This window comes from Lonchura striata, chromosome 1, assembly GCF_050655825.1.
Source record: "Lonchura striata isolate lonStrDom1 chromosome 1, ASM5065582v1, whole genome shotgun sequence".
Taxonomy (NCBI): Eukaryota; Metazoa; Chordata; class Aves; order Passeriformes; family Estrildidae; genus Lonchura; species Lonchura striata.
Genome location: NC_140703.1, coordinates 51,166,829 through 51,187,002, shown reverse-complemented (window position 1 = coordinate 51,187,002; position 20,174 = coordinate 51,166,829). Strand labels below are relative to the sequence as shown.

General features: G+C 39.5%; 2 protein-coding genes across 36 annotated transcripts in view; both read left to right on the top strand.

The window, feature by feature from the left end:
• The window catches only part of UCHL3 (ubiquitin C-terminal hydrolase L3), a 41,673-nt gene extending 33,171 nt beyond the window's left edge, over nucleotides 1–8,502 (top strand). For all 4 annotated transcript variants that reach the window (XM_021548068.4, XM_085594020.1, XM_085594024.1 and 1 more), the window contains 3 exons: nucleotides 3,631–3,706; nucleotides 6,283–6,341; nucleotides 7,612–8,502. In XM_021548068.4, the coding sequence (XP_021403743.1) occupies nucleotides 3,631–3,706; nucleotides 6,283–6,341; nucleotides 7,612–7,695 (219 nt within the window). In that variant the 3' untranslated portion in view covers nucleotides 7,696–8,502. The remainder of the gene's footprint in view (nucleotides 1–3,630; nucleotides 3,707–6,282; nucleotides 6,342–7,611) is intronic.
• A 4,469-nt stretch (nucleotides 8,503–12,971) lies between these two features.
• Nucleotides 12,972–20,174, top strand: part of LMO7 (LIM domain 7) — a 132,775-nt gene continuing 125,572 nt past the window's right edge. For 7 of the 32 annotated variants that reach the window (XM_085593931.1, XM_085593833.1, XM_085593910.1 and 4 more), the window contains exon 1: nucleotides 13,649–13,820. In XM_085593931.1, the coding sequence (XP_085450057.1) occupies nucleotides 13,752–13,820 (69 nt within the window). In that variant the 5' untranslated portion in view covers nucleotides 13,649–13,751. Of the gene's footprint in view, nucleotides 12,999–13,548; nucleotides 13,821–20,174 lie in introns of those variants that run through there. The other 25 variants (XM_085593961.1, XM_085593902.1, XM_085593888.1 and 22 more) reach the window with 10 other exon arrangements.

Sequence of the window (20,174 nt, the reverse complement as noted above, 5' to 3'; positions counted from 1 at the left end):
GAAAGCAGTCAAATCCTCTGAAAAACTTGTGACTCTGATATTTAAGTGCCTTTAATGTGGTATCCAAAATTAGAGGGCAGACAACCTTGTCTGTCTCTTTTGTGTGTGTGACTGAGTATTAATGAAAGTATTCTGTATTATTATCATTGAATGTTACCTTAGTTCATTGGGAAAGAATTACATTTGATTTTATGTTCTCAGAGCCATCACTTTGAGCACTGAACTTCTTGTATTTTTCTTCTTTAAATCAGTTTTGTGTCTTCTGCTTTTTATTTTTCAGTATGTTTTTAGTTTGGAGAAATAAATTGGAAAAAATGTGTCTACTGCCCCAAATAACCAAAACTTACTTCTTATACTATGATTGCAACCATAATTTAAGCTTTGTAAGGTACTCAAGATGCTGGTATTTGTCCTCTTTCTGTCTTTCCTGGGTAGGAGAGGGGTATAAATTTCCTGTACTCAGCATGACAGCTCTTCAGAAAACGTGAAAAATGAGTCTTGAATCCCATAGGTTAGTTCCAAATTCTGATTAGACAATCACATAATTTAGACTCCCATGTCATTCTCCTTGTGGTCCTTCAAATATACTTTTTCCTTTTGCACACTGGGCTTTTAAGTGAAAAAATCTAGACGAACAGATCGTCTGAACACTTGATTGATGTCTGTGTTACAGTGGTCTTTGACAAGAAGAGCAATCAAGAGAAAATCCTCTGTAACTGTTCTAAGCAATACTACCTCGTGATAAATGTGCAGGAAGACTTTTTAAAGCTGTGCTCCTTGTTAAGCATTGACATAGACACTTTATTAGAAACTTGAAAACTTAGCCAAAGGTGTAGCTTTTTGAGGAGACCATAAAAACATCTCCCTGGAGCTGACATTCCCACCTTTTTCCATTTCTTTGAAATGGAAAGTCTTCTGGTTCAAGAGTTAGAATTTCTAGGGCTTCCCAGTGAAGTGGAAATTGGGCTGACTAGGCTTTTCATGTGGTGTTTCTGTGTGTGTGAGTGTGCTTGCACACATATGGATGTGTAGGGGTTTTTTTCCATAAGGAGGGGAGAGGTGGAGGCATTTGAATCAGATTTGTCATATTGGGAAGAATTAATCCAGTTACTTGTTTGCTTAAGTTATAAGCAACAGATTTTTATAATGCAAAGTTTTTAGGTCATTGTGCCTATTCAGACTCTATTGTTTCACTGTGCTTATGATTACGTAAATATTTTTCTGTCAAAAAATACTGAAATCCTAATTTTTCAAGAAATGTAGCAATCAACTTCTATCTAGATTAGATTAAAAGAAATCTCAATGGAAAGAGACTTCTTACATTAGAACATATGGTAGAAAACTTAATAATGGCATGGCACTTTCAATCTCTCTGAGGTTGGGGAATTAAAAATGTAAAAACACAATATTTCTCACAGTTTATGGCAATAGCACAATGAAAACATGTTATTTAGATTAGTCTTCTACAAAAACTCAGCAGGGTTTTATAGAAGTCTGTCTCTAAGTAAACTTTATGAAAAGTCAATCATACTTTTTTTGATGGCTTCCTTATTAATCTTTTCTGGATACAGACTCAGCATTCCAAGCACACCATGGTGTCTCTCTAGCGAAAGGGTGTTTATTAGAATTTGACAATGAACTTAGCACCCAAAATGGTCAAAAGGGCAACTATATCTTGTTTCTAAATGTGGTCAAAATCAACTCCTGAACATCTCAATGTCCTCTGAAATAATGATGTACTCTTCTACTTCATGTCACCTGGAGCCCAGGAAGGGAATGTTCAGATGTAGGCATCAAATTGTGAAGTCATCTCCTTCCTAAAGTGACATTGACTGGCAGTGGTCTTCCCCCTAACCCAGAAATTTCTTAAACCCGTATTTCTTAGTTGATATGTTTAATTTATAAGTGAGCAGCTGTGAAGTGATATGTCTGTGAAGGAAATTAGGTGACAATTAGGTGACAAGCATGCTCAGCCTAGCCTGCTTGCACACTTTTGTAGCACTACAGTTTAGATGTCTGTAAAAAGTTGGGTGGTTTTGAGAAGTCCTGGCTGTGTTTGGCCTTCTGTGAAACAAAATTATCAAAGGCCATTTCACTTAGACTGCTTGAATTTCTGGTGGAAAGATCCTCTTGCCCCTTTGATAGATGTCTCATCTTCAGTGGCCAGAATGCCCTTTCTCCATTCTAGGCTGTCTAAAACAGTGATGAAACAGGGTGTTTGTGCCTTTCACACTTCTAACTGGTCATGGAGATAAATAGTAAATGAGAGTGAGGAGAAGTTGTGTGGTTTTTTTGTTTTCATTTTCTTTTTTTCTCATCTTTGAGCTTGCTGTACAGAATTTCTGTAAGCTGTTAGCAGTTCCTCCATAGCACTGCATTCTTTGGCCTTCTTGATGTATTTGAAGGACTTGTGGTGACTTCTTGTCCTTCACTCTGTTGTTCTGGTTGTTTGCCAAATTTCATCAATTTATATCATCTTTTCAAGTCTTTTTTCATGGCCGTCATCAAAAAGGAAATTTTGAACCCAGTCTTTAAAAGACTTTGAAATTCTACAACTTATTTTACACTCTAATCTGTTTTTAGCAAGTTTTTACCTTTTTGGAGTTTTTTAGAAAATTCATATAAGCCTAGCAGTAATTAAAATATGAAAGAAAATTACATGAAATATTTCACACAAGTTACATTTGTGATAGTGAAGAAAACCTGAAGTCCTTTTTCCCATTTGCTCAAAACAGTATCATCTTAAACTGTGTTCAGATGCAGATTAGACAGACTGATAAGGAATTAATACCATCAGTTGCTATTGAGCATAACAGTGGCAATAGAGCTTTTGGCTCAGAAATTATGATAGATCTTCTGGTTCACAGGTTCCAACACTACTGCTCAGCAGGTGCTGGGAACATATGTTGGTGGAACACCATGCTGTGCATGCCCACAAACTTCTGCAAAAGCTTTTGCTGCTTGCTGTAGTTGCTAGCACAGTACTGAGCTAGGTAGATCTTTATAAACTAAACATTTTTTATGTCATGTCACTTCAGTCCTTACTGGGTACGATGAGTATGATGCCACTTTGAAAATTCAGTCGGGGCACCTCTGGTTATTATCTTTTCTCCCCACCTAAGATGTATTTGTTTTGACTGCCCATGAAGAGGAAAGTGGTTAACTGGGTTTAGCTTATGAGGAAAATACTATTTTGACCAAGTGAATATTTTCAGTTCCAAAGTATTGCAGGTTCTGAGTTGAGTCCTGCATCACTTTGTTATGGGAGATAGTTAGTGAAGGATTTGTTATTTATATGAAAGTCTATTTTTGATGTTTACGTATTTGAGCTGATTTTACTTCTAATTCAGTAATGAAAAATAGAGCTTTTATGTAGAGCTATAATTGGAAATACTTCCAGATACTTTACTGTATGGATTCTTACTGATATAGGCATTGCAGGGAGTTTATTTGTATTCCAAAATGTTCCTCACTTGACTTCTGCCATTCTGTATAGATCCAGAAACTGCTTCCCAATTGTGATTACTTTTGACCAGGTATTTTGCATATTATCATAATATGTGCTCATTAATCATTTAGCAATAAGAGTTTAATAAACACAATTTCTTTGTTTCTTGTTTTGTCTTGCAGGCACCAAGTATAGATGAAAAAGTGGATCTTCACTTTATTGCATTAGTTAATGTAGGTGGTCATCTCTATGAATTGGGTAAGAACACTTTTTATCCACTCTCTCCATTTGTTAGAAACAAATGCAAGTAGTGATGCTGTGAACTGTCAAGGTTTCAGAGAGATTTCTTCATGTTATGTAGAGCTTAGGTTCTTTTCAGCTGCATCTTAGGGCTCTGGGGATTTCTTTCAAACAGCTGGAGCCTTCTTGGTTTTTTGGGGGGGGGGCGGGTTGTTTTGTTTGTATTTTGGGGTTTTTTGGGTCTCTTTGTTTTCCTTCCCTTAACTCTATCCTATTAAGATAAAATGGTACAGAATATTAGACTGCATCGAAACTTCTATGGGCATTTATAAGAACAGGAAGCAAGAAAATTGATAAAAACATTTCACAGGATATTTGTGTTATTTATGTTCCTGAACTGCTTGTGGGAGTATTAAATTAACTGTGTGTCACTTCAGAAATGTTAGCTATATTATTAAGCAGTGTGATGCTGTTTAAACTCAAATCATGTAGTCTGGATACTACAAGATATTAACACTCTGCAACTTGTTTGTAATAGTCTAATATTTTTTCCTCTACTTTTTGTGGTCAGTAAACAGTTAACTGTGTAGTAGTCCTTATTTTTTGAAATACAGCTATTTTTTCCCTGTTCAGATTGCGTAGCACTTAGTTTTGCTCAGATATTCTCTAATGACTCCAATCTTAAATATGTTGCTGGGCAACTAGGTTTTCCAGCAGGCTCTTCAGAAATCCAGCAAGCAGATCAGCATTTAAAAACTTCAAGTTACTGATCTTTCCTAACATAATTTTTGCAGTATTTTATGGCGATAAGACTTTCATTGTTTGAAAATCAGCATGTAATTAAGCAATGCCCTTAACAGATGATAAACAATCACAACATAGGGCATAAGCAATATATGAGAAGTGCTTGTGTTAATATTAAGTTAATCTAAGGGGTATTACCAGGGATAAGTCATAACCAGTAGGCACACATTTTTGTATTTTATGATACTGTGTATCTGTCACTGGACTAGATCAAAAAGTAAGTACTGTAGGATGCACTAAATATTTCATGGCTCTAAATTTCAAGGCATAAGGGATGACTTCCACTTTTTTTTTGGTTGTGTGATACTGTTTCCTTTATATATTTTCATTGTCCATTAATTTATGCTGCTTAAAAAGCAGACTACATACTATGATGACCATGTTTACCCATTTTCTATAAGTATGATGTGAGAGAAACCCCATTTGAATTTTTCCTAAAAAGAAAAAATGAGAAGAGGCATTTAGCTCTGCTGTATAGTGGAATGTCAATAATACTCTTTCTTTTGTTCTAAAAATAACTTCTCTCTGTACCAGTGGAAGGAAGCAAAAAAAAAAACCAACTTAAAAGTAGGGAAATGGAAGGTTTTTCAATTGATTGGAAGAAGGTTATTCAATTGATTCACTGGCTTTAGACAGTGTGGGCAGCATGTGGGCTTTGGCATGCAGAAAATGCTAAGGAAGCACATGGATATTTAATATATATGATCTTTCTGTCATAGAAAACACATTATTTATAGCCACATGAAATTAAAATGTTGTTCTGCCAATGTGGACATAAAAAAGCCCCAAAATTAAGGTAAACTTAGCTTGCAACAGTGCAGTATATTCAGTTCTGTTTCCCTGGCATTTTCTAAGGGTTTTGCCTTGTATCTTCAGCCATGGTAGTTACAATAATGAACAACATCTTGTTCATATAAATCCAAAAGTTTTCTAACATCAAATCTATTTTTAGTTATGGAAAATGTCGTTTGGAATTGTTGTCAACTTTGGTGGCATCTTTGGGGAGGGAAAAGCCTTTTACAGGGAAGACAGAGCCAGAAGTGATTTTGGTTTATCAAATACTTAAGATACCCTGATGTAAGTTTTCATACTGTTAACTCATTGCAAGTAACCTGAGGCATATTTATATGGATGAAATTATTTTTCAAATGCTGAGAATGACAAGCATTATTCTATTGGAAATGCAAGGGGAAAAAATCTATAGAAGAAAAATAACCCTGTTTAAATAGCAACCCTATTTAAAAGCTGTGAAAATACTTAATACTTAGAGCTGTTGGGTTTGTTTGCTAATTTATTTTAAATGACAGAAACATTTTCAGTGATGCCAGACTCTTCAGAATGGTGGGTTTGCTACTCTGGTCTGTTGTGGAGTCCCTGATCACAGCTGTCAAACACCACAGACATACAGCTATCTTGTCTGCATAAATCTATCAAGCGTAGCTGAAATTTTTCTACTTTACTTGAAAAACTGAAATAGTATACCAGCACTAAACCAACAGCAACTTATAGCTTTGAAGTTTTCAAATTAAATACTGAAAAATATCTAATCTTTTTGATTGGATCATTTTTTTGACGCAACAAACTGTATATAATGATACTGTGGTAGAAGCAGTCAGCAGTGGAGAGACCAGCAAACAGCTAGCCGCATGTGTGAACTTTATGAATAATGAGAGAGCATTTTTGAAAGTGAAGTTTAAAAAAAAAAATCTGTTTAAATAGTTTTAACTGGAAAAATGAAGCTTTTATAATTTTATAAATGTGTTATTCAATCCCACTTTGTCTTTCAACAGATGGGCGCAAGCCATTTCCAATAAACCATGGGGAAACCAGCGACGATTCTTTTTTAGAGGTAGGGGTACAGAAACTTCTTAAATGGTGTTATATGAAATTCTTGCTGTATTTCCACAAAATTTATGAGATAGATATATGAAATTACCTAAACAAGTTTAGCTATATTTATAGTTGGATGAGGAATAGAGCAAGTGGGATGGTGAGGCCAAATTAGGTTTGAAAAGAGATACTTTGTAACACTTACATTGTGGCTCTGGATGACAGCCTATCGTAACATAAATGTCAGAAATATACTTAAATACATAACACAAGATCAGACTGACTTATCTTCTGTTCTTAGATTTTCATACACTCCTGCTCCTTTCAATTAGTACATCTAATGAAAAGTTAGCAGATTGAAAACCTACAAGTTTTCATTCTCTTTGCTTTGCTTTATAGTTTGATAGGTGTCATGCTAGACAGAAGTTGATTTCCTTTCTGATCCTTGCTAATTCTTCACTTTCACAGCTTCTTTTGGGTGCTTCTTTGTGTCATGAGCTGAGAAAGTAATTGGATAGGGATACACTGACTTGGGAGGATAAACTGTCATCCCCACAGAATGCTACAAAGTTGAAGATGAGAGTAAGCAATGCATAGATCTGAGTTTTATGATATCGAGATTGGGTTAGCATTACAAAAGGAAGAAACCAGAGAAACTAAAACAAATAAAATATAAAATTATTTTATAGTTTAGAAGCATAGACTAATGTCTGTAAAGTTTGCAAATAATTTGTGCATGCTTGGACATGGGAACAAATTGGATAAAGCTTTCCTTATTCCGTATGTGTCTTTTTCCTGTTTTTGCTGATAACATGTGTTCTCCAGATTGCACCCTAAAGCTAGATGAAGGAATTACTTAAAATCTTTCAATTACCCCACCCAGCTTAGATTCATCTTGAAACAAAGGAAAAATTTTTGAAGGCAGCAGTACTAGTTAAGGCAAACTTCAGAGATGCATTTAGAAAGTCAGACAAGCAACACATCTGCTGCACAAAGTAATATTCAGTCACAAAAATCATCATTGCTAAGGTCCTTCATGACACTTTTGCTCTTTTAGGCTGCCTATATGAGCACTGTAAGTAATTTTGAGTAGTGATAACTCACATTAGAAATACCATTTGTGTAGGTTTGTAACACTACTTAGTAAACCTTTATGGAAACACCCATTTTGAGCATAGTTTGGAAAAAACATATCTTCATATTTCAGTTGCATTTTGTTTGGTTTTTATAAGAAATATGATTAATAGTGTTCTTCATTTTGGTTTGCTTTGTACTTTTTTCTCTCCTAGGATGCAATAGAAGTTTGCAAGAAATTCATGGAACGTGACCCAGAAGAATTAAGATTTAATGCAATTGCACTGTCTGCAGCTTAAAGGTCTTTTCCAGTGAGGCAACTCTATTGCAATGTATTGTAAGAATAAGACTGTTGCCATATGTTAATAGTACAAATTTTGATACTTCCCTAACATCTTGACTAATTGTAGCATATGTGGAATAAACTTTGCATTTGTCCTTGCTATATTTTGCTGCTTGTTCCTACAGCAACTTTGGGTATTTCTATACAGGCATGACTTTTGTGCAAGATTTCTATGTGGTGGGTTGTTTCCCTTCCACCCGCTTAAAAGTTTTGGGACTTACTGTCTGTGATATTTCTTTGTAATAATGATGAGCTGCTTCAGAGCAGGATTATCATTTGTGTCATGCACAGGTAACATTCTGAGTGGAGTATGTAGTATGGTGATGGCTGAAAACTTGGAGTATGAGGCTATCTCCATCTTTTATTTATAATGGTGCAAGAATACTATAAGAACTTCTTCAGGTGACTCAAGTGACAAAAACATTTTTCAGTGTATTATTTATAAATAAATATGTGGAAGAAAATAGGCAGAAAAAGAACTATCCTTACTGTTGGTGAGCACTAACATTTTAAAATTATCTTAATGTTTACATTTTGAATAAAACTTCACTTTGTTTCTCAAGTCTAATAATGTTAATAAATTGTCAAAAAAACTTTAGTTAAACCTATGTTTGCTATTTATATATGGGGAAAAATGATGTGGATTTTTCCCCCTGAAAAGGCACATTAAGTAACTCAAATGGTAGGAGTGTGGAGGGTACACACAGGTGAATACAGCAATGTGAAGTACCTCACCTAACTGAAATAAATGATAGAAAAGTGATGATTGTTGTAATGAAGTTTTATTTAGCAACACAAGCAGACTGAAGATTTTAAGGCATCCATGATAGCCATATACTTTTCTCCCCTGTAGGAATATCTATTGTAAGTTTTTCAGGTGCCATTACTGAATGCTATCTGATAGCCTTCCCCCCTGCCATCCCTCTCACTCCACCCACTGATCTTAAGGTACTGTCTGAATTAGTAACATTGTGGTTGTTTTGAGTTTGATCTTGTTTGGGTTTGGGTTTGGTTTTTTAGCTAAGCAATCTTAACACATTAGGATTCTTGTGAAGGTTAGGGTTAATGTGTGTGTTTTTGACATTCCAGAAGAATATTCCTTATTCACTCCTTTGAAGTGGAATAATTTAGGTTTGCTTCCAATCAAACCTGTTGCCAAAGGAAACTGAACCCTCCACGTCCCGGAGGGTGCTTTCATTCTCTATCAATTGTCATTGCAGGAAAAATGAATGGGGTTATGCCAGAAGCACTCTGGCAGAGTTTTCATTCTTTATAGAAAAGAAAGAGGCCTGTGAGTCTGTCTTATCACTTAAGAACATCTCTTGCACTCTAAAGAAAAAGTTGGAGTGTCTGTCTAAAACATGTCACCTGGAGCATCCAGTAACAACAGTCTGTTTTCTATAAGTGAGCTGGTTGGAAAACCAAAGGAGAATAATAACATTAATGAGCTTCTATTTTTGAAGCTTTTGCTTTTTCACCCCAATAAAATGTAGTATCGTTAAGACTTCGTTTATGTTGCCATGCTCATTAGTGAAGCCCTGAAACTTGCTTTTAAAAAAAAAATCAGAGGCTTTAGTAACCAAACCATCTGTGTTGTCTTCTAGCTAATATCATCAAATAAAGGTTGTCACCACTGAATTGGGATATTGCATATTTTAAGCAAATGGTGACTTGGAGGACTGCCTCTCAAGTAAGCCGTAGTTCATCTAGCTAAGGCCCTTTAAGGATAGAGGACAGGGTGAAGAAGGAGAGGACGTGCAGTTCAAAGCTGTTAAACAAGTTACATCAATTGTCTGCTCTAGGGAAATAGTCTCATCGTTTATGATCTTCAGTGTTCAGAACATTTCAGTGGGTTTAAGTAATAAATGGGTGTCTTTCCTTTTGTGCAGCTGTTTACTGCAAAATCCCTTCAGAAATGGAGCTCGTTGTTGGGTACACGGACTGCCTAGACAAATTCAGGACAAAGATAATAAGGTTAGAATAGTAAATTTGGGGTGGGAATTTCTGTAGTCGTGCTGAAAAATACATCTTGAATCTTACGTAAAAACCTATAAATAAGAATTCTTCATAGTTTGACAATATTTTAGTTTTGCTTAGCATCTACATAGCCTTCAAATCAGTTGTTCTGCAAGGTAAGGTTTCCTTTTATTTGCAGTGTTAATTTCTGGTTTATTAATATGTAAGATGGTACATTTTAATGAGCACTCTTTGAGATGCCAAAGGAAGAGCAATGCACTAGTTTTCGTGCTGAACTGTATCTACTCACTGCATGGTCTCTTGGTAGAAACTGTGAAAGGCTGCACTGCAGAAATTCATGTCACCCAACATATACAGTGTAACAGCCTTCCGGAGCTTGTGAGACCATGGCACAGGCCTTGGCACTGTCTCAAGTAGCACAGGAAGTAAAGGGATCTACAAGCTGCTGGAATATCTCTGTCATTGACATAACCTGTATAACACGGATAAAAAAGTGAGGTATGAACACTTGGCTGACTTGTAAAGTCAAGCAAGGTCCTACTTAGAGGCTGATAAACCCTGCAGACTCCATGGTGCTTTTGGCTCTGTGACGCCCCAATGTCTGCATCATCGCCTGAGCTGTACAATCTCTTGCTTATTAGCTCAAGCTCTGTGGGAAAATAACACTGTATTTTCTACCTTGTGCAGCCCTGCCAGAGCCTCAACAGCTTTGTGTGGAGGAGCATGGCTTGGCCACGAGCACGCAGTGTCAGGAAATCCCTCTTCAGCCTCTGCAGTCTGGGCCACCTGTATACAGCATCTTATGGAAGTGGTGTGTGTAGGAGTGAGGTGATGCATGCTCCACACTTACATTAATTTTAGCTGAGCGGAGCTGGTGTGCTATTAAGCACTCAGGATTGTTCAAGGTCTTTTAGGTACATTGGTGCAAGTTTTCCTATGTTATTTACAGACATTTTTTTAAGAAATCATAATTTAGTAACCAGTACAATGCCCTTTCCTTTCAATCATGGCTGCATGATTCAGTTAAGAGAAGAAGAAAGTTGTTTTCTGATAGTGAAATGTATGTTTTGGAAAATAAAGAGACTTAACAGCCCACACTTAACAAAATAAATATGGTCTTTCCTTAAAGAAAGAAGCCTGCCTTGGTAGAAAATATTATTGTGTCAAATATGTGTAGAACTCTCCTTGGAAAGAATATGACGTAAGCTGTTGCTTGAATTATCCCTAGGAGCACACACATTGAAAGGGTTTATTTTTGTCAAGTAGAACAATATTACATTTGCTACTTTTGACAGCAACAATTAGCAGTCATATCTGATATATGTAATCTTTCTCTGATCTAGGACTCTGGTGACTTACATTGTTAGCACAAAGGAATAATAAAACTATTTTGGTTGCTTAGGCTTACATAGATATTTTATCTGTGACAGTTGATTTAAAATTCACTTTGAGGATGAGATTTACATGTTGGAGCTTTTTTTACTTAGTGAGGAACTTAGACTTGAAAGTTGCTGTGATCCATGCAGTCTACTTAAGCACTTAATCAAATTACATGATAACTCAAATTACTTGAATTACTTGATATAAAACATTAAACGCTTCATTTGTAAGAAAGGTGATTTGATTTGTTACAAAGTGAAATAAAGCAAGCAGAAATAAGTGAGAAATGTGATTTTTTTAACATTACCTCTTTTGAAGCCTATTTTATAGAATTCTTAGTTACTTTCTCCTACTTAGGGAGCACTGTACTCTTAGATGAAGTGAAAGTCCTTAAAATCTGGAGAAAGGCTGCTGTAGTTCTCCAGAAAAATGTTTGGTAACCTCAGGTAATGCAAATTGATGTCAGCCAGCAGCAGCAGCTGATACATATTTTATTTAGACATTTTAAACCTTTGTAATCATGGATGTTAAATAGTGAGATGAGAGGGTTGTTTTCTGATGTTCAGGCTTCCCACTGAAGAAAAATGCAGATTCTTCATTTGTATTTGGTCTTGTGGCTGATCTGGCTTGGAACAGGAAAAAAGGGTAAGAAAAAACCCCTCAAAATTACAGCTTTCATATTATTCCTTGCTGGCTCCATAGCATAGATGTCTCAAATCATACCATGGTGAGGAGCTAACTACATAACTTCTATACATTTGTAACTTTAATAAATGTCAGATATCTCCCATGGAACTTATTTCAGCCAGTCACTGTGTTTTCCCTCCTGAGTCTACCACCTGATTTTCATACACCGTAGAAATTGATGGCTCATAGCTTCTTGACTTGTTGACCTCCTAAATTTCTCCTCCCTATTCTGAGGTTTTCTGTAACAAAAGATGTGTCCCCAAGTCAACATCTCAGGAGAAGTGAATTTGTGTGTAGTACAAAAGCTTTAAGTTATCTTTTCTCAGTAGTACTTTAAAAATTACATATGTTCTGCCATGGGCTATAAAAGCAAAACGTGTGCAGTGACTGAGTTTTACTTACAGAGAAGATATGGAAAGAAAAAATACTACAAAAAGTGCAAGCAGGAAAAGATAATAGAATCATGAAGGCTGGGAAACACCTTTAAGATCATTGAGTGCAATGTTAAACTAACATTGCCATATTCACCACTAAACCATGTCCCCAAGTACCACATCCACGTATTTTGAACACTTCCAGGGATGGTGATTCCCTTACATCCCTGGGCAGCTTGTGCCATGTTTGCATTGAAGAAATTTATCCTTCTATCCAATCTAAACCTCCTTAACTTGAGGCCATTTCCTCTTGTCCTGTTGCTTGTTACCTGGGAGAAGAGATTGAGCTCCACCTCACCACAGCCTCCTTTCAGGTAGGAGTAGAGAGCTTAAATACAATGTCAAAATGAAATCTAGTCAAAAAAATCCCACATAAACCAAAGCCAAAGCACAACAACTTATTGCTGGAGATTAGTATTACAGGAAACGACACTTTACCCTGATACTTAAATTTTTCTGCTTAGCACTTGTCCGCCCCTGCATTGGAAGAAAGGATTTTACTGTGTTCGTCCAGCAAACATCTCCCTCCTGCCCCCCGTGCTTCTGTCAGGGCGGCTGAGCCTTTGCTGCAGCACAGCGTGATCCCAACCTGCCCCACGTTTGTGGTCACCGCAGTGGGCAGAGCCCAGCGCAGCTCTCACCCAGGCCCACGGTCGAGCGGTACTTAGACCGGGCTTTAGCTCTGAGCCTGGGATAGCGTCTGGGGTGGACGAGTCGCAAAAAACCTGCTGCAGTGAGCGGGGCACAGGGACACGAATGAGCCAGAGCAATGGGCGCTAGTGTGAGTAGTGTGAGCTAAACCAGAGTTGAGGCCAGCGGGACTGGGGAGGGAAGCATGAAAGCCGAGCCGCGTGGCTCCAGCTCAGCCGGGGCACCTCCGCCTCGGTCGCTCTGTACGAAAAGCGCCCGAAACAAAGCGTGGGTCTCATGTTTTCCGCAGGCTCCCAACTTCGTCCCCAGACGGGACAGCGCTGCAGAGTGTGGAGCCGCTTCCCCGGGATCGCGGCGCTGCCTATGGCCGGCCGGGGAAGCCCCATCGGTGCGGAGGCGAGGGAGGCGGCCCGGGCTCCCGCGGCCCCGCCGGAGGGAGGGAGGGCGGCGGCGGCACGCTGGGCAGTCCCGGCCGGGCGGGGCGGCAGGTGGCGGGGGCCGGGCGGCGGGACCGGCCCTGAAAGGTGCGATTGTCCCCAGCTATTCCTGGTATGCGCCGGGGCGGGAGCCCCGGGGGCGGCCTCCCCCGGCCGGGAGCGCGAGGGGCGCCGCGTCCCGGCGGGAGGGAGCCGCCACCGCCGCCGCGGGGCGCGGCCCCTCCCGGGCGTGCGGTGCGGCTGCCCCGGGGGTCCCGGCGCTGCCGCACGGCCCGCGGCTCTTCGGATTCCTGCGAGCTCCCGGGAGGGGGAGTTCCGCGGGGAGGAGGCGGAGGGGGAGGAGACGGCGCGGGCAGCGTTAAAAGGAGGCAGCTGAATGACAGCGGCCGCTGCCGCGCCCCCGCCCCGCCAAGCGCCGGCCGCCCCCCGCTCGCTCGCTGCTGGCCATGGACGGGAGAGAGGACGCGGAGTGCGACTTGCAGGCGGCGTTCGCCGAAGCCCGGCGGTGGGTGGAGGTGAGGTGTCTCTCGGTGCTGCTGGGTGCCAGCCCCGCGTTCCCCCGGTCCCTGCCCGGGGCAGGGGTCCCGCCACAGCCTCCGCACGGCGGAGCGCGCTGCGCGCTCCCGCGGGGCTGCCCCGCCGTCCGGCAGCAGCTCCCGGGACGCGGCCCCAGACCTGGACTCTTCGTCGGCAGCTGCGGACTGCTATTTTTGGAAAGTATCGTGGCAACTTGCAGAAATCTGTGCAGTATCGCCACCGCCCCCTCCTCGCAATCCAAATTAAAGGCTGGCTTGGTTGCCCTCCTGTCGTTAAGGCTTGTAATTTCTTGCCATCTTGTAAATGACTTCTGTAGCGCTTGCTCCGAGACAGTCTGAATTAAAGGCACTCCTTCCTGTCTCGAAAGAGTTCAGGACAGAGAGTAACCTGAAATTAACACTCATTTTCTTCTCTCCTATTTTGAAACATGATTGTCTGACATAGCGCTTGACGTAAATATCCGTGTTTCTGTATGATTACCCGAGTCACACCGGTGCGCTACGTGCTAAAGCGTGGGGAGAGGGTTGTTCCTGGATGTACCTGAGTTTTGACCAGGGCAGCATCGGCTGAGCGAGGAGGCTGATGACTTGGAAGCTGAGAAATGTTTGCAATATTGAACAGCCTCCCTTAGAGTCGTGTGCTTTTAAAGAGGAGTTTTGGAGCGCTGATTTAGATGTATTTTAACATATTAAGCTTATTTCTTTGTGCCTAGTCACTTAAGATGAAATTTAGTGTTGTTACAACCACTATCACAATAACTTTGGAAGGAGGAAATATTAAAAAAAGGATGTTTGTTACTTTTTACCCCTCATCTTTACAAGCTTGTCAAGACCCGAGTTCAGGTTTCTTTGTTTCCTCTGTAAAACAATGACATCTAGTGCTTAAAATCTATTGAGAATGTTGAACTGAGAGCACCAAAGGCAGGGGTATCATAAATGACCTCCACAAGTGTCATTTTCGTGTCCTCTGTGAATGTAGGTAATTACAACAGTCCTGGCTTCCCCATGTGTCAGTGTTGTAAGTTTTGTAAGAGTTAGCTGTAAGTTTAAGCAATTAAACCATTCCTCACTCATGCATACCTTTCTTGCATTGGTTTCTTTAAATTGTCAAAGCTTATTTTAAAAAGCTTCATTACAGTGATTTAATGTTGTCTTTGAAAATCCTATTTTAAGGGGTTGGGGATTTGTTTCAATTATTTTTTGAGTTCATATGATACTGGCTGGTTGTACCATTCCTACAAAAGGTTTTGTGTCTTTGCCTGCCAGTAGCATGTGGGAGCTCTAGCAAAGAAATGTGAGTATGTAGTGTGCACTGTTTATGTAGGGGAAAAAACATATGCTCGGCTTCCCCCTTGCCCAGTCTAATTTGTGTGGCTCTCCTTTGATATGTGAAAGCTGTTCTCATTTTAAAGTAACTTTTAAACTTACCCCTTAAAGGAACAATTTACTGTAAAGCAAGTAACTTGCAAACCTTAAGGTATTGACAAACAGGATGCTCGGAATTCCATAATGTTAAAGGAAGATGTAAATATTTATTTCCTTATGAAATGAGGTTTGTGTTTCAGAAGAACTGTTGTGTTTCTCTGCTCTTTAGATCCAGATGGCTTTAAAATCCAAGTCTGACCATTTCCGTAGTTGTATGATATTTTTAGGGTAATGAGGCATGTCCCAAGGTTTTGTGAGTCTTGGTGGAAAAAGTGGTGTATACATGATAGTGAAACTTGGTGAGTCCTAATGATTAGTTTTGAAGATGAGGCAGTTTTTAAATATTTACAAACTTGAACTTCTGATGTTTTGGTAAGGTTTTGTGTACCAGCTTCTCCCTAACATTAGAGATGAAAGCATACAGACACTAGCTACTATGTATTTAAAGGAACAAGCCAAAATAGCTTTGTAAACTGTTACTCTTTCCCTTTGCTAATGAAAGCTTTGTTAACATATTTCTGTATTTCAATGGAGAATTTTATGGACTCTGAGACTTAAAAAAACCCCTCCAGCCTTGAAGCTGAGTGCTTTTTAGTAACTGGAATGAGCAGCTGTATTTGTCAGATCCCAAGAGGAGTAAAAAATATCCCAAAACCATGAAAAAATATTGCCCTATATTTTTTTGAATTTTTTTGTGAGAGAAAACTGTGTCCTGGTCAGGTTCCTTTTCTACCTGTTCCCATCTGAATTCTCAGTGCTGTAGGGCAGCCACTGGCTCATGGGAGCTCAAATATTCATTCTTAGTTCTTATGCTAACAAAGAAAACAAAGCAAACCAATAATTAAAAAAAAACAAAAAAAACAAAACAAAAAACACAACAACCCAAAACTAATTAATCCCCAAACCCCCCACTCCCAACAATCCAAACCTCCAAACAACTTAAACCAAAAAAGTGCAAGAGCTTGATTAAGAATAATAACAATAGAAAATTGCATCTGATATCTGATGTTACTTAAAGGAAGACTTTGTTCTTTAATTCAGGTTCATGTTGAGGCATATTTTATGATAATGCAGACAAAGAATGTCTGTAGTCTTCACAGTGCAAAGACCTCTTAAAGTGTGGTCCTCAGGCTCTCCTGTTTCATGTGTTGGGAGCTGGGAGGGAATGTTGCTTGTTAAAAGAGTTGGAGTCACTGGGGGAGCTGCCTGTTGAGGATGTCTACTTCTTTGGGGGAAGGAATGGTCATTTTATGTACAAAACTCAAGCTCTTCTCAGGTGTCCTTTCTGCAGAAGCCAGCACTGTTTAGTGGTGTTGGCTTCTTGCATCTGAGACTTTTGGCACTTTCTGAGCTCTGCCTGGAGCAAGTGGTGCTGATCAAGCTCACCCAGCCTTCATTTGGCACCTTAGCTGGACAGATGGTGCATGCTGAGAGTAAAACACTGGACTACCATGACTTGGCAATAGTTTGTCAAAGAAGGAGAGACCAAGGAGAGACTTCATCACAATCTACAACTTCCTTATATGGGGAAAGAGAGGGCAGGCACTGATTTCTCCTAGTGATTAGTGATGGGACTCCAGAGAATAGCGTGAAGTTGTGTCAGGAAGGTTTAGGCTGGATATCAGGAGAAGGTTTTTCACCCAAAGGTGGTTGGATACTGGAACAGGCTCCCCGGGGAAGTAGCACCAAGCTTGGCAGAGTTCAAGAAATGTTGGGACAATATTCTCAGGCACATGGTGTGACTCTTGAGGCTGTCCTATCCAGCGTCAGGAGTTGGACTCAATCCTTGTGGGTCCCTTCCAGCTCAGGATTTTCTCTCATTCTATGGAAGGTAGAGCTTGTTTGCCAAAGCTAGAAATAGCTGGGTTAAATTGTTTTACTGTGTTCTGTTCCATATTATAACTTAAGCAAGCCAAAAGCTGTTCCTCCAAACCAAAGCATTCTTCCCCCAGCTATTAAATATCCCAGACTGCCGAGTCTGTTTTCCTGCCTCGAGATGTGGGAGAGCAGTCTGCCTCTCCCTTTCTGCAACCCACCACCAAGTTCACCCTTGTGAATGAAGGGAAGACACAGTCCCTCTCCTCCAACATACGCTTCACTGTTTTAGGAGTGATACCCCTTGAAGACTTTGAGAGGAAAGAAGTGTGTGCTCTTTTCTTGTAAAATGTCTCAGCTTTTGATTCTACTTCTGTGTTTGAAATGAATTCCAATCTTCTGGTAAATGTCTATGGTTTGAAATTATTTGCTAAAGCAATCTGAAACCTGACCCATGAAGTCTGTAAATCTTTAGTTAAAGTGCCTTGAGGCAAATAATGCTTGAATTTTTTTCCCCCTGAAGTAGTCAAATGTACAGATCCAGTCTGTGGGAGGGTGGCCAGTGAGCGTGTGCCTGAATGAATTGTTGGAGTGAAGCAGCAAAGCTGTAGGAAAGCATGTGGAGCAACTTCAACAAATCCACTGAAGTGAAAAATGGGTGTTCAGCCAAGTAACTATTAATATTGCAAATTATTGCAGCTCTTCCTGTGAGCTAATATAATAACTCCGCTCTAATAACTTCCATGGAGTTGTAAGTCAGATATTCTGAGAGGTACTGATTTCATCAGAGTGTGTTAAGAGTGTCAGAATGAGGACTCTGGAATCCTGGAATTGCCCCTCATGCAGGGACACTGCAGCAGAAGTTCTTCCTGGTCCTAACACTGCCCAGTGATGATGGAGAGACCTGTTTCACCATGAGGAATTCTATAGCAAGATAAAGTTTTTATCAATTTTAATAGAAAGTGTTAGGAAAAGAAAGCCCAGCTAATCTGGATGGCAACTAAAAATACCTCTGCTATTCCTGTCATGACCATCAAATAGGTAGTGAAATTGTCTAATTATTTATTTTGAATGCTGATGTGTATTGACATCCATGATAATGCATTGTAACATTGTAGTGAATGTTGGAAAATTATTTTGGGCCTTTTTTTCTTTTTACAGGAGAAAACAAATTTGTATATATGTGTGCATGCCCCCCCTACCCCCACCCTCTCAAACCTGCTCAGAAAATTGAAAAGCAGATTTGCAAAGTAACTTGGTAGAAAGAGTCTGCTTGAGAATAAACTTGAGAATCAGGACAACTTACTGAAATCTTTTGGTTTGAACCAACAGTACAGCAATCAAATTCAGGGAATGGTCTCTGACATGTGGTCACCAAATGTTTCTTTTTACTGAAACTGTTTGGAGTTTGCATTTCTACTGTATATTTTTATGGCTTCTGCAAATGCATCTAGAGGTCTAGCAGTGATGTTTTCCCTGTATTTGCATAGAGATCTTACCTCAGTGATTATTTTGTTTTGTTTCTCCCCAAGCATGAATCTAATGCATACAGCCTGGTATGGGGAGAATAACTGTGGAGATAGAAGACTAATTTCACTGTTCAAATCCTCTTCTTGTAGCTACCTTTATTTAAGTTGAACTAATATTATAAAAAAAAAAATTCTTAGTTCTGGGTCATGTATTCTTGGATAGTCTGTAGAGAGTCAGTCAGCTCCTAAATAGTGCTAGAATGAAATATGTGTGAATGAAAAGGCAAAATCTATATATTCTTTTCCCTAAACCATGTTTAATACTGGGTAATTCTGTCAAGTCATAAAACCTGGGTGGGCTGGTTTCTGGAGAACTTCTTACGCACAGCTGCCAAAGTCCTGGCTCACGTTTACATCAGGGTGTATTTAACCCTGCTTTAGGTGGATGCATCAATATTTTATTACTGTATGTATATTCTTGGCAATGAGTATTTCATGGAATAAATCTATCTAGTTGATGTATAAATATTAATTTATGTATAAAGGTACATGTTGTGAAGTAAATACTGTGGGAATTTTAATCCTGGAAATAATATCCTCTCCATTACCTGCAGACTATGAAAGTGCTGTGGTTAAAAAGCCATAGAATAGGGCTAGCAACAATGTGTAGAGAGAGAGAGGGTGACAGTAATACCCTTTGATCTGGCTGAACACTTTTCTCTCTGTTTCTTTGTCCCCTTGCTTCTAGATCTCAGGAAAGGTGTCTGTAATATCTTTGAGAGAAAAATGGGACTAATTTTTGCTTGAGAGTAAAATCTGTTTCCTGGTTTCTGTAAGGTGGGTTTATATATTTTCAAGACTATATTTGGAAATTCTGACGGATAATCAAAAGTCTGTCTTAACACAGAGCTGTGTGATGGGCATGCATAGCTTTGAGCTGAGTTCACAATGTAGTTTCCTTTACGAAGTTTCTCTTTGTAGTTTTGAGAGTTGTATTAAAATTTTGCATGAAAGCAGCATCTGCAGGCACTTTGAGAAAGAATTTTCTTGACTGTAGAAGTGGGTATATCTTCTATACTGGGGAAATGCATTACAGCTTAAGGGGAGCTACAGACAGTTCTGACCAGGCTTTTGTTTTCTTCTGGTCTGTATTTCGTGGTTAGCAGCTAGAGTTAGTTGTGGCATTACTTTTGGAATTTTTTTCCTGTCCTTTTGTTTGTTTTCTGAACTGTGTCCTGATCCTTTCTACAGTTTTGTGAGGCCAAGCATTTTTTTTTGCCCATAGGTTCGGGAAAAGGTGAGATGATGATGATTTCCACTTTTAGCATGCATTGCCCCCTCCTCCGCCACTGCTATGGACTCACTTTTAGCACCTTATCTTTGTCAGACACTTTTTTTGGTCAAAATTTTCGAGCTTATAATGAGCACTTGTGCATATTACATTAGACGGTGACCTTGCTGAGCTTTGGAAAACACTTGGGTTTTATTGTGTTGTAAGAACCAGATACATTCCAGCTGTTTCTTGTACCTACCACTCCTCCACTTTAAAGTTCCTTTATCCACTCCTGCAGGACATTTTTTAAAAACAAAACAAACCCCGACCTTTTCTGCTTTCATGAGACTA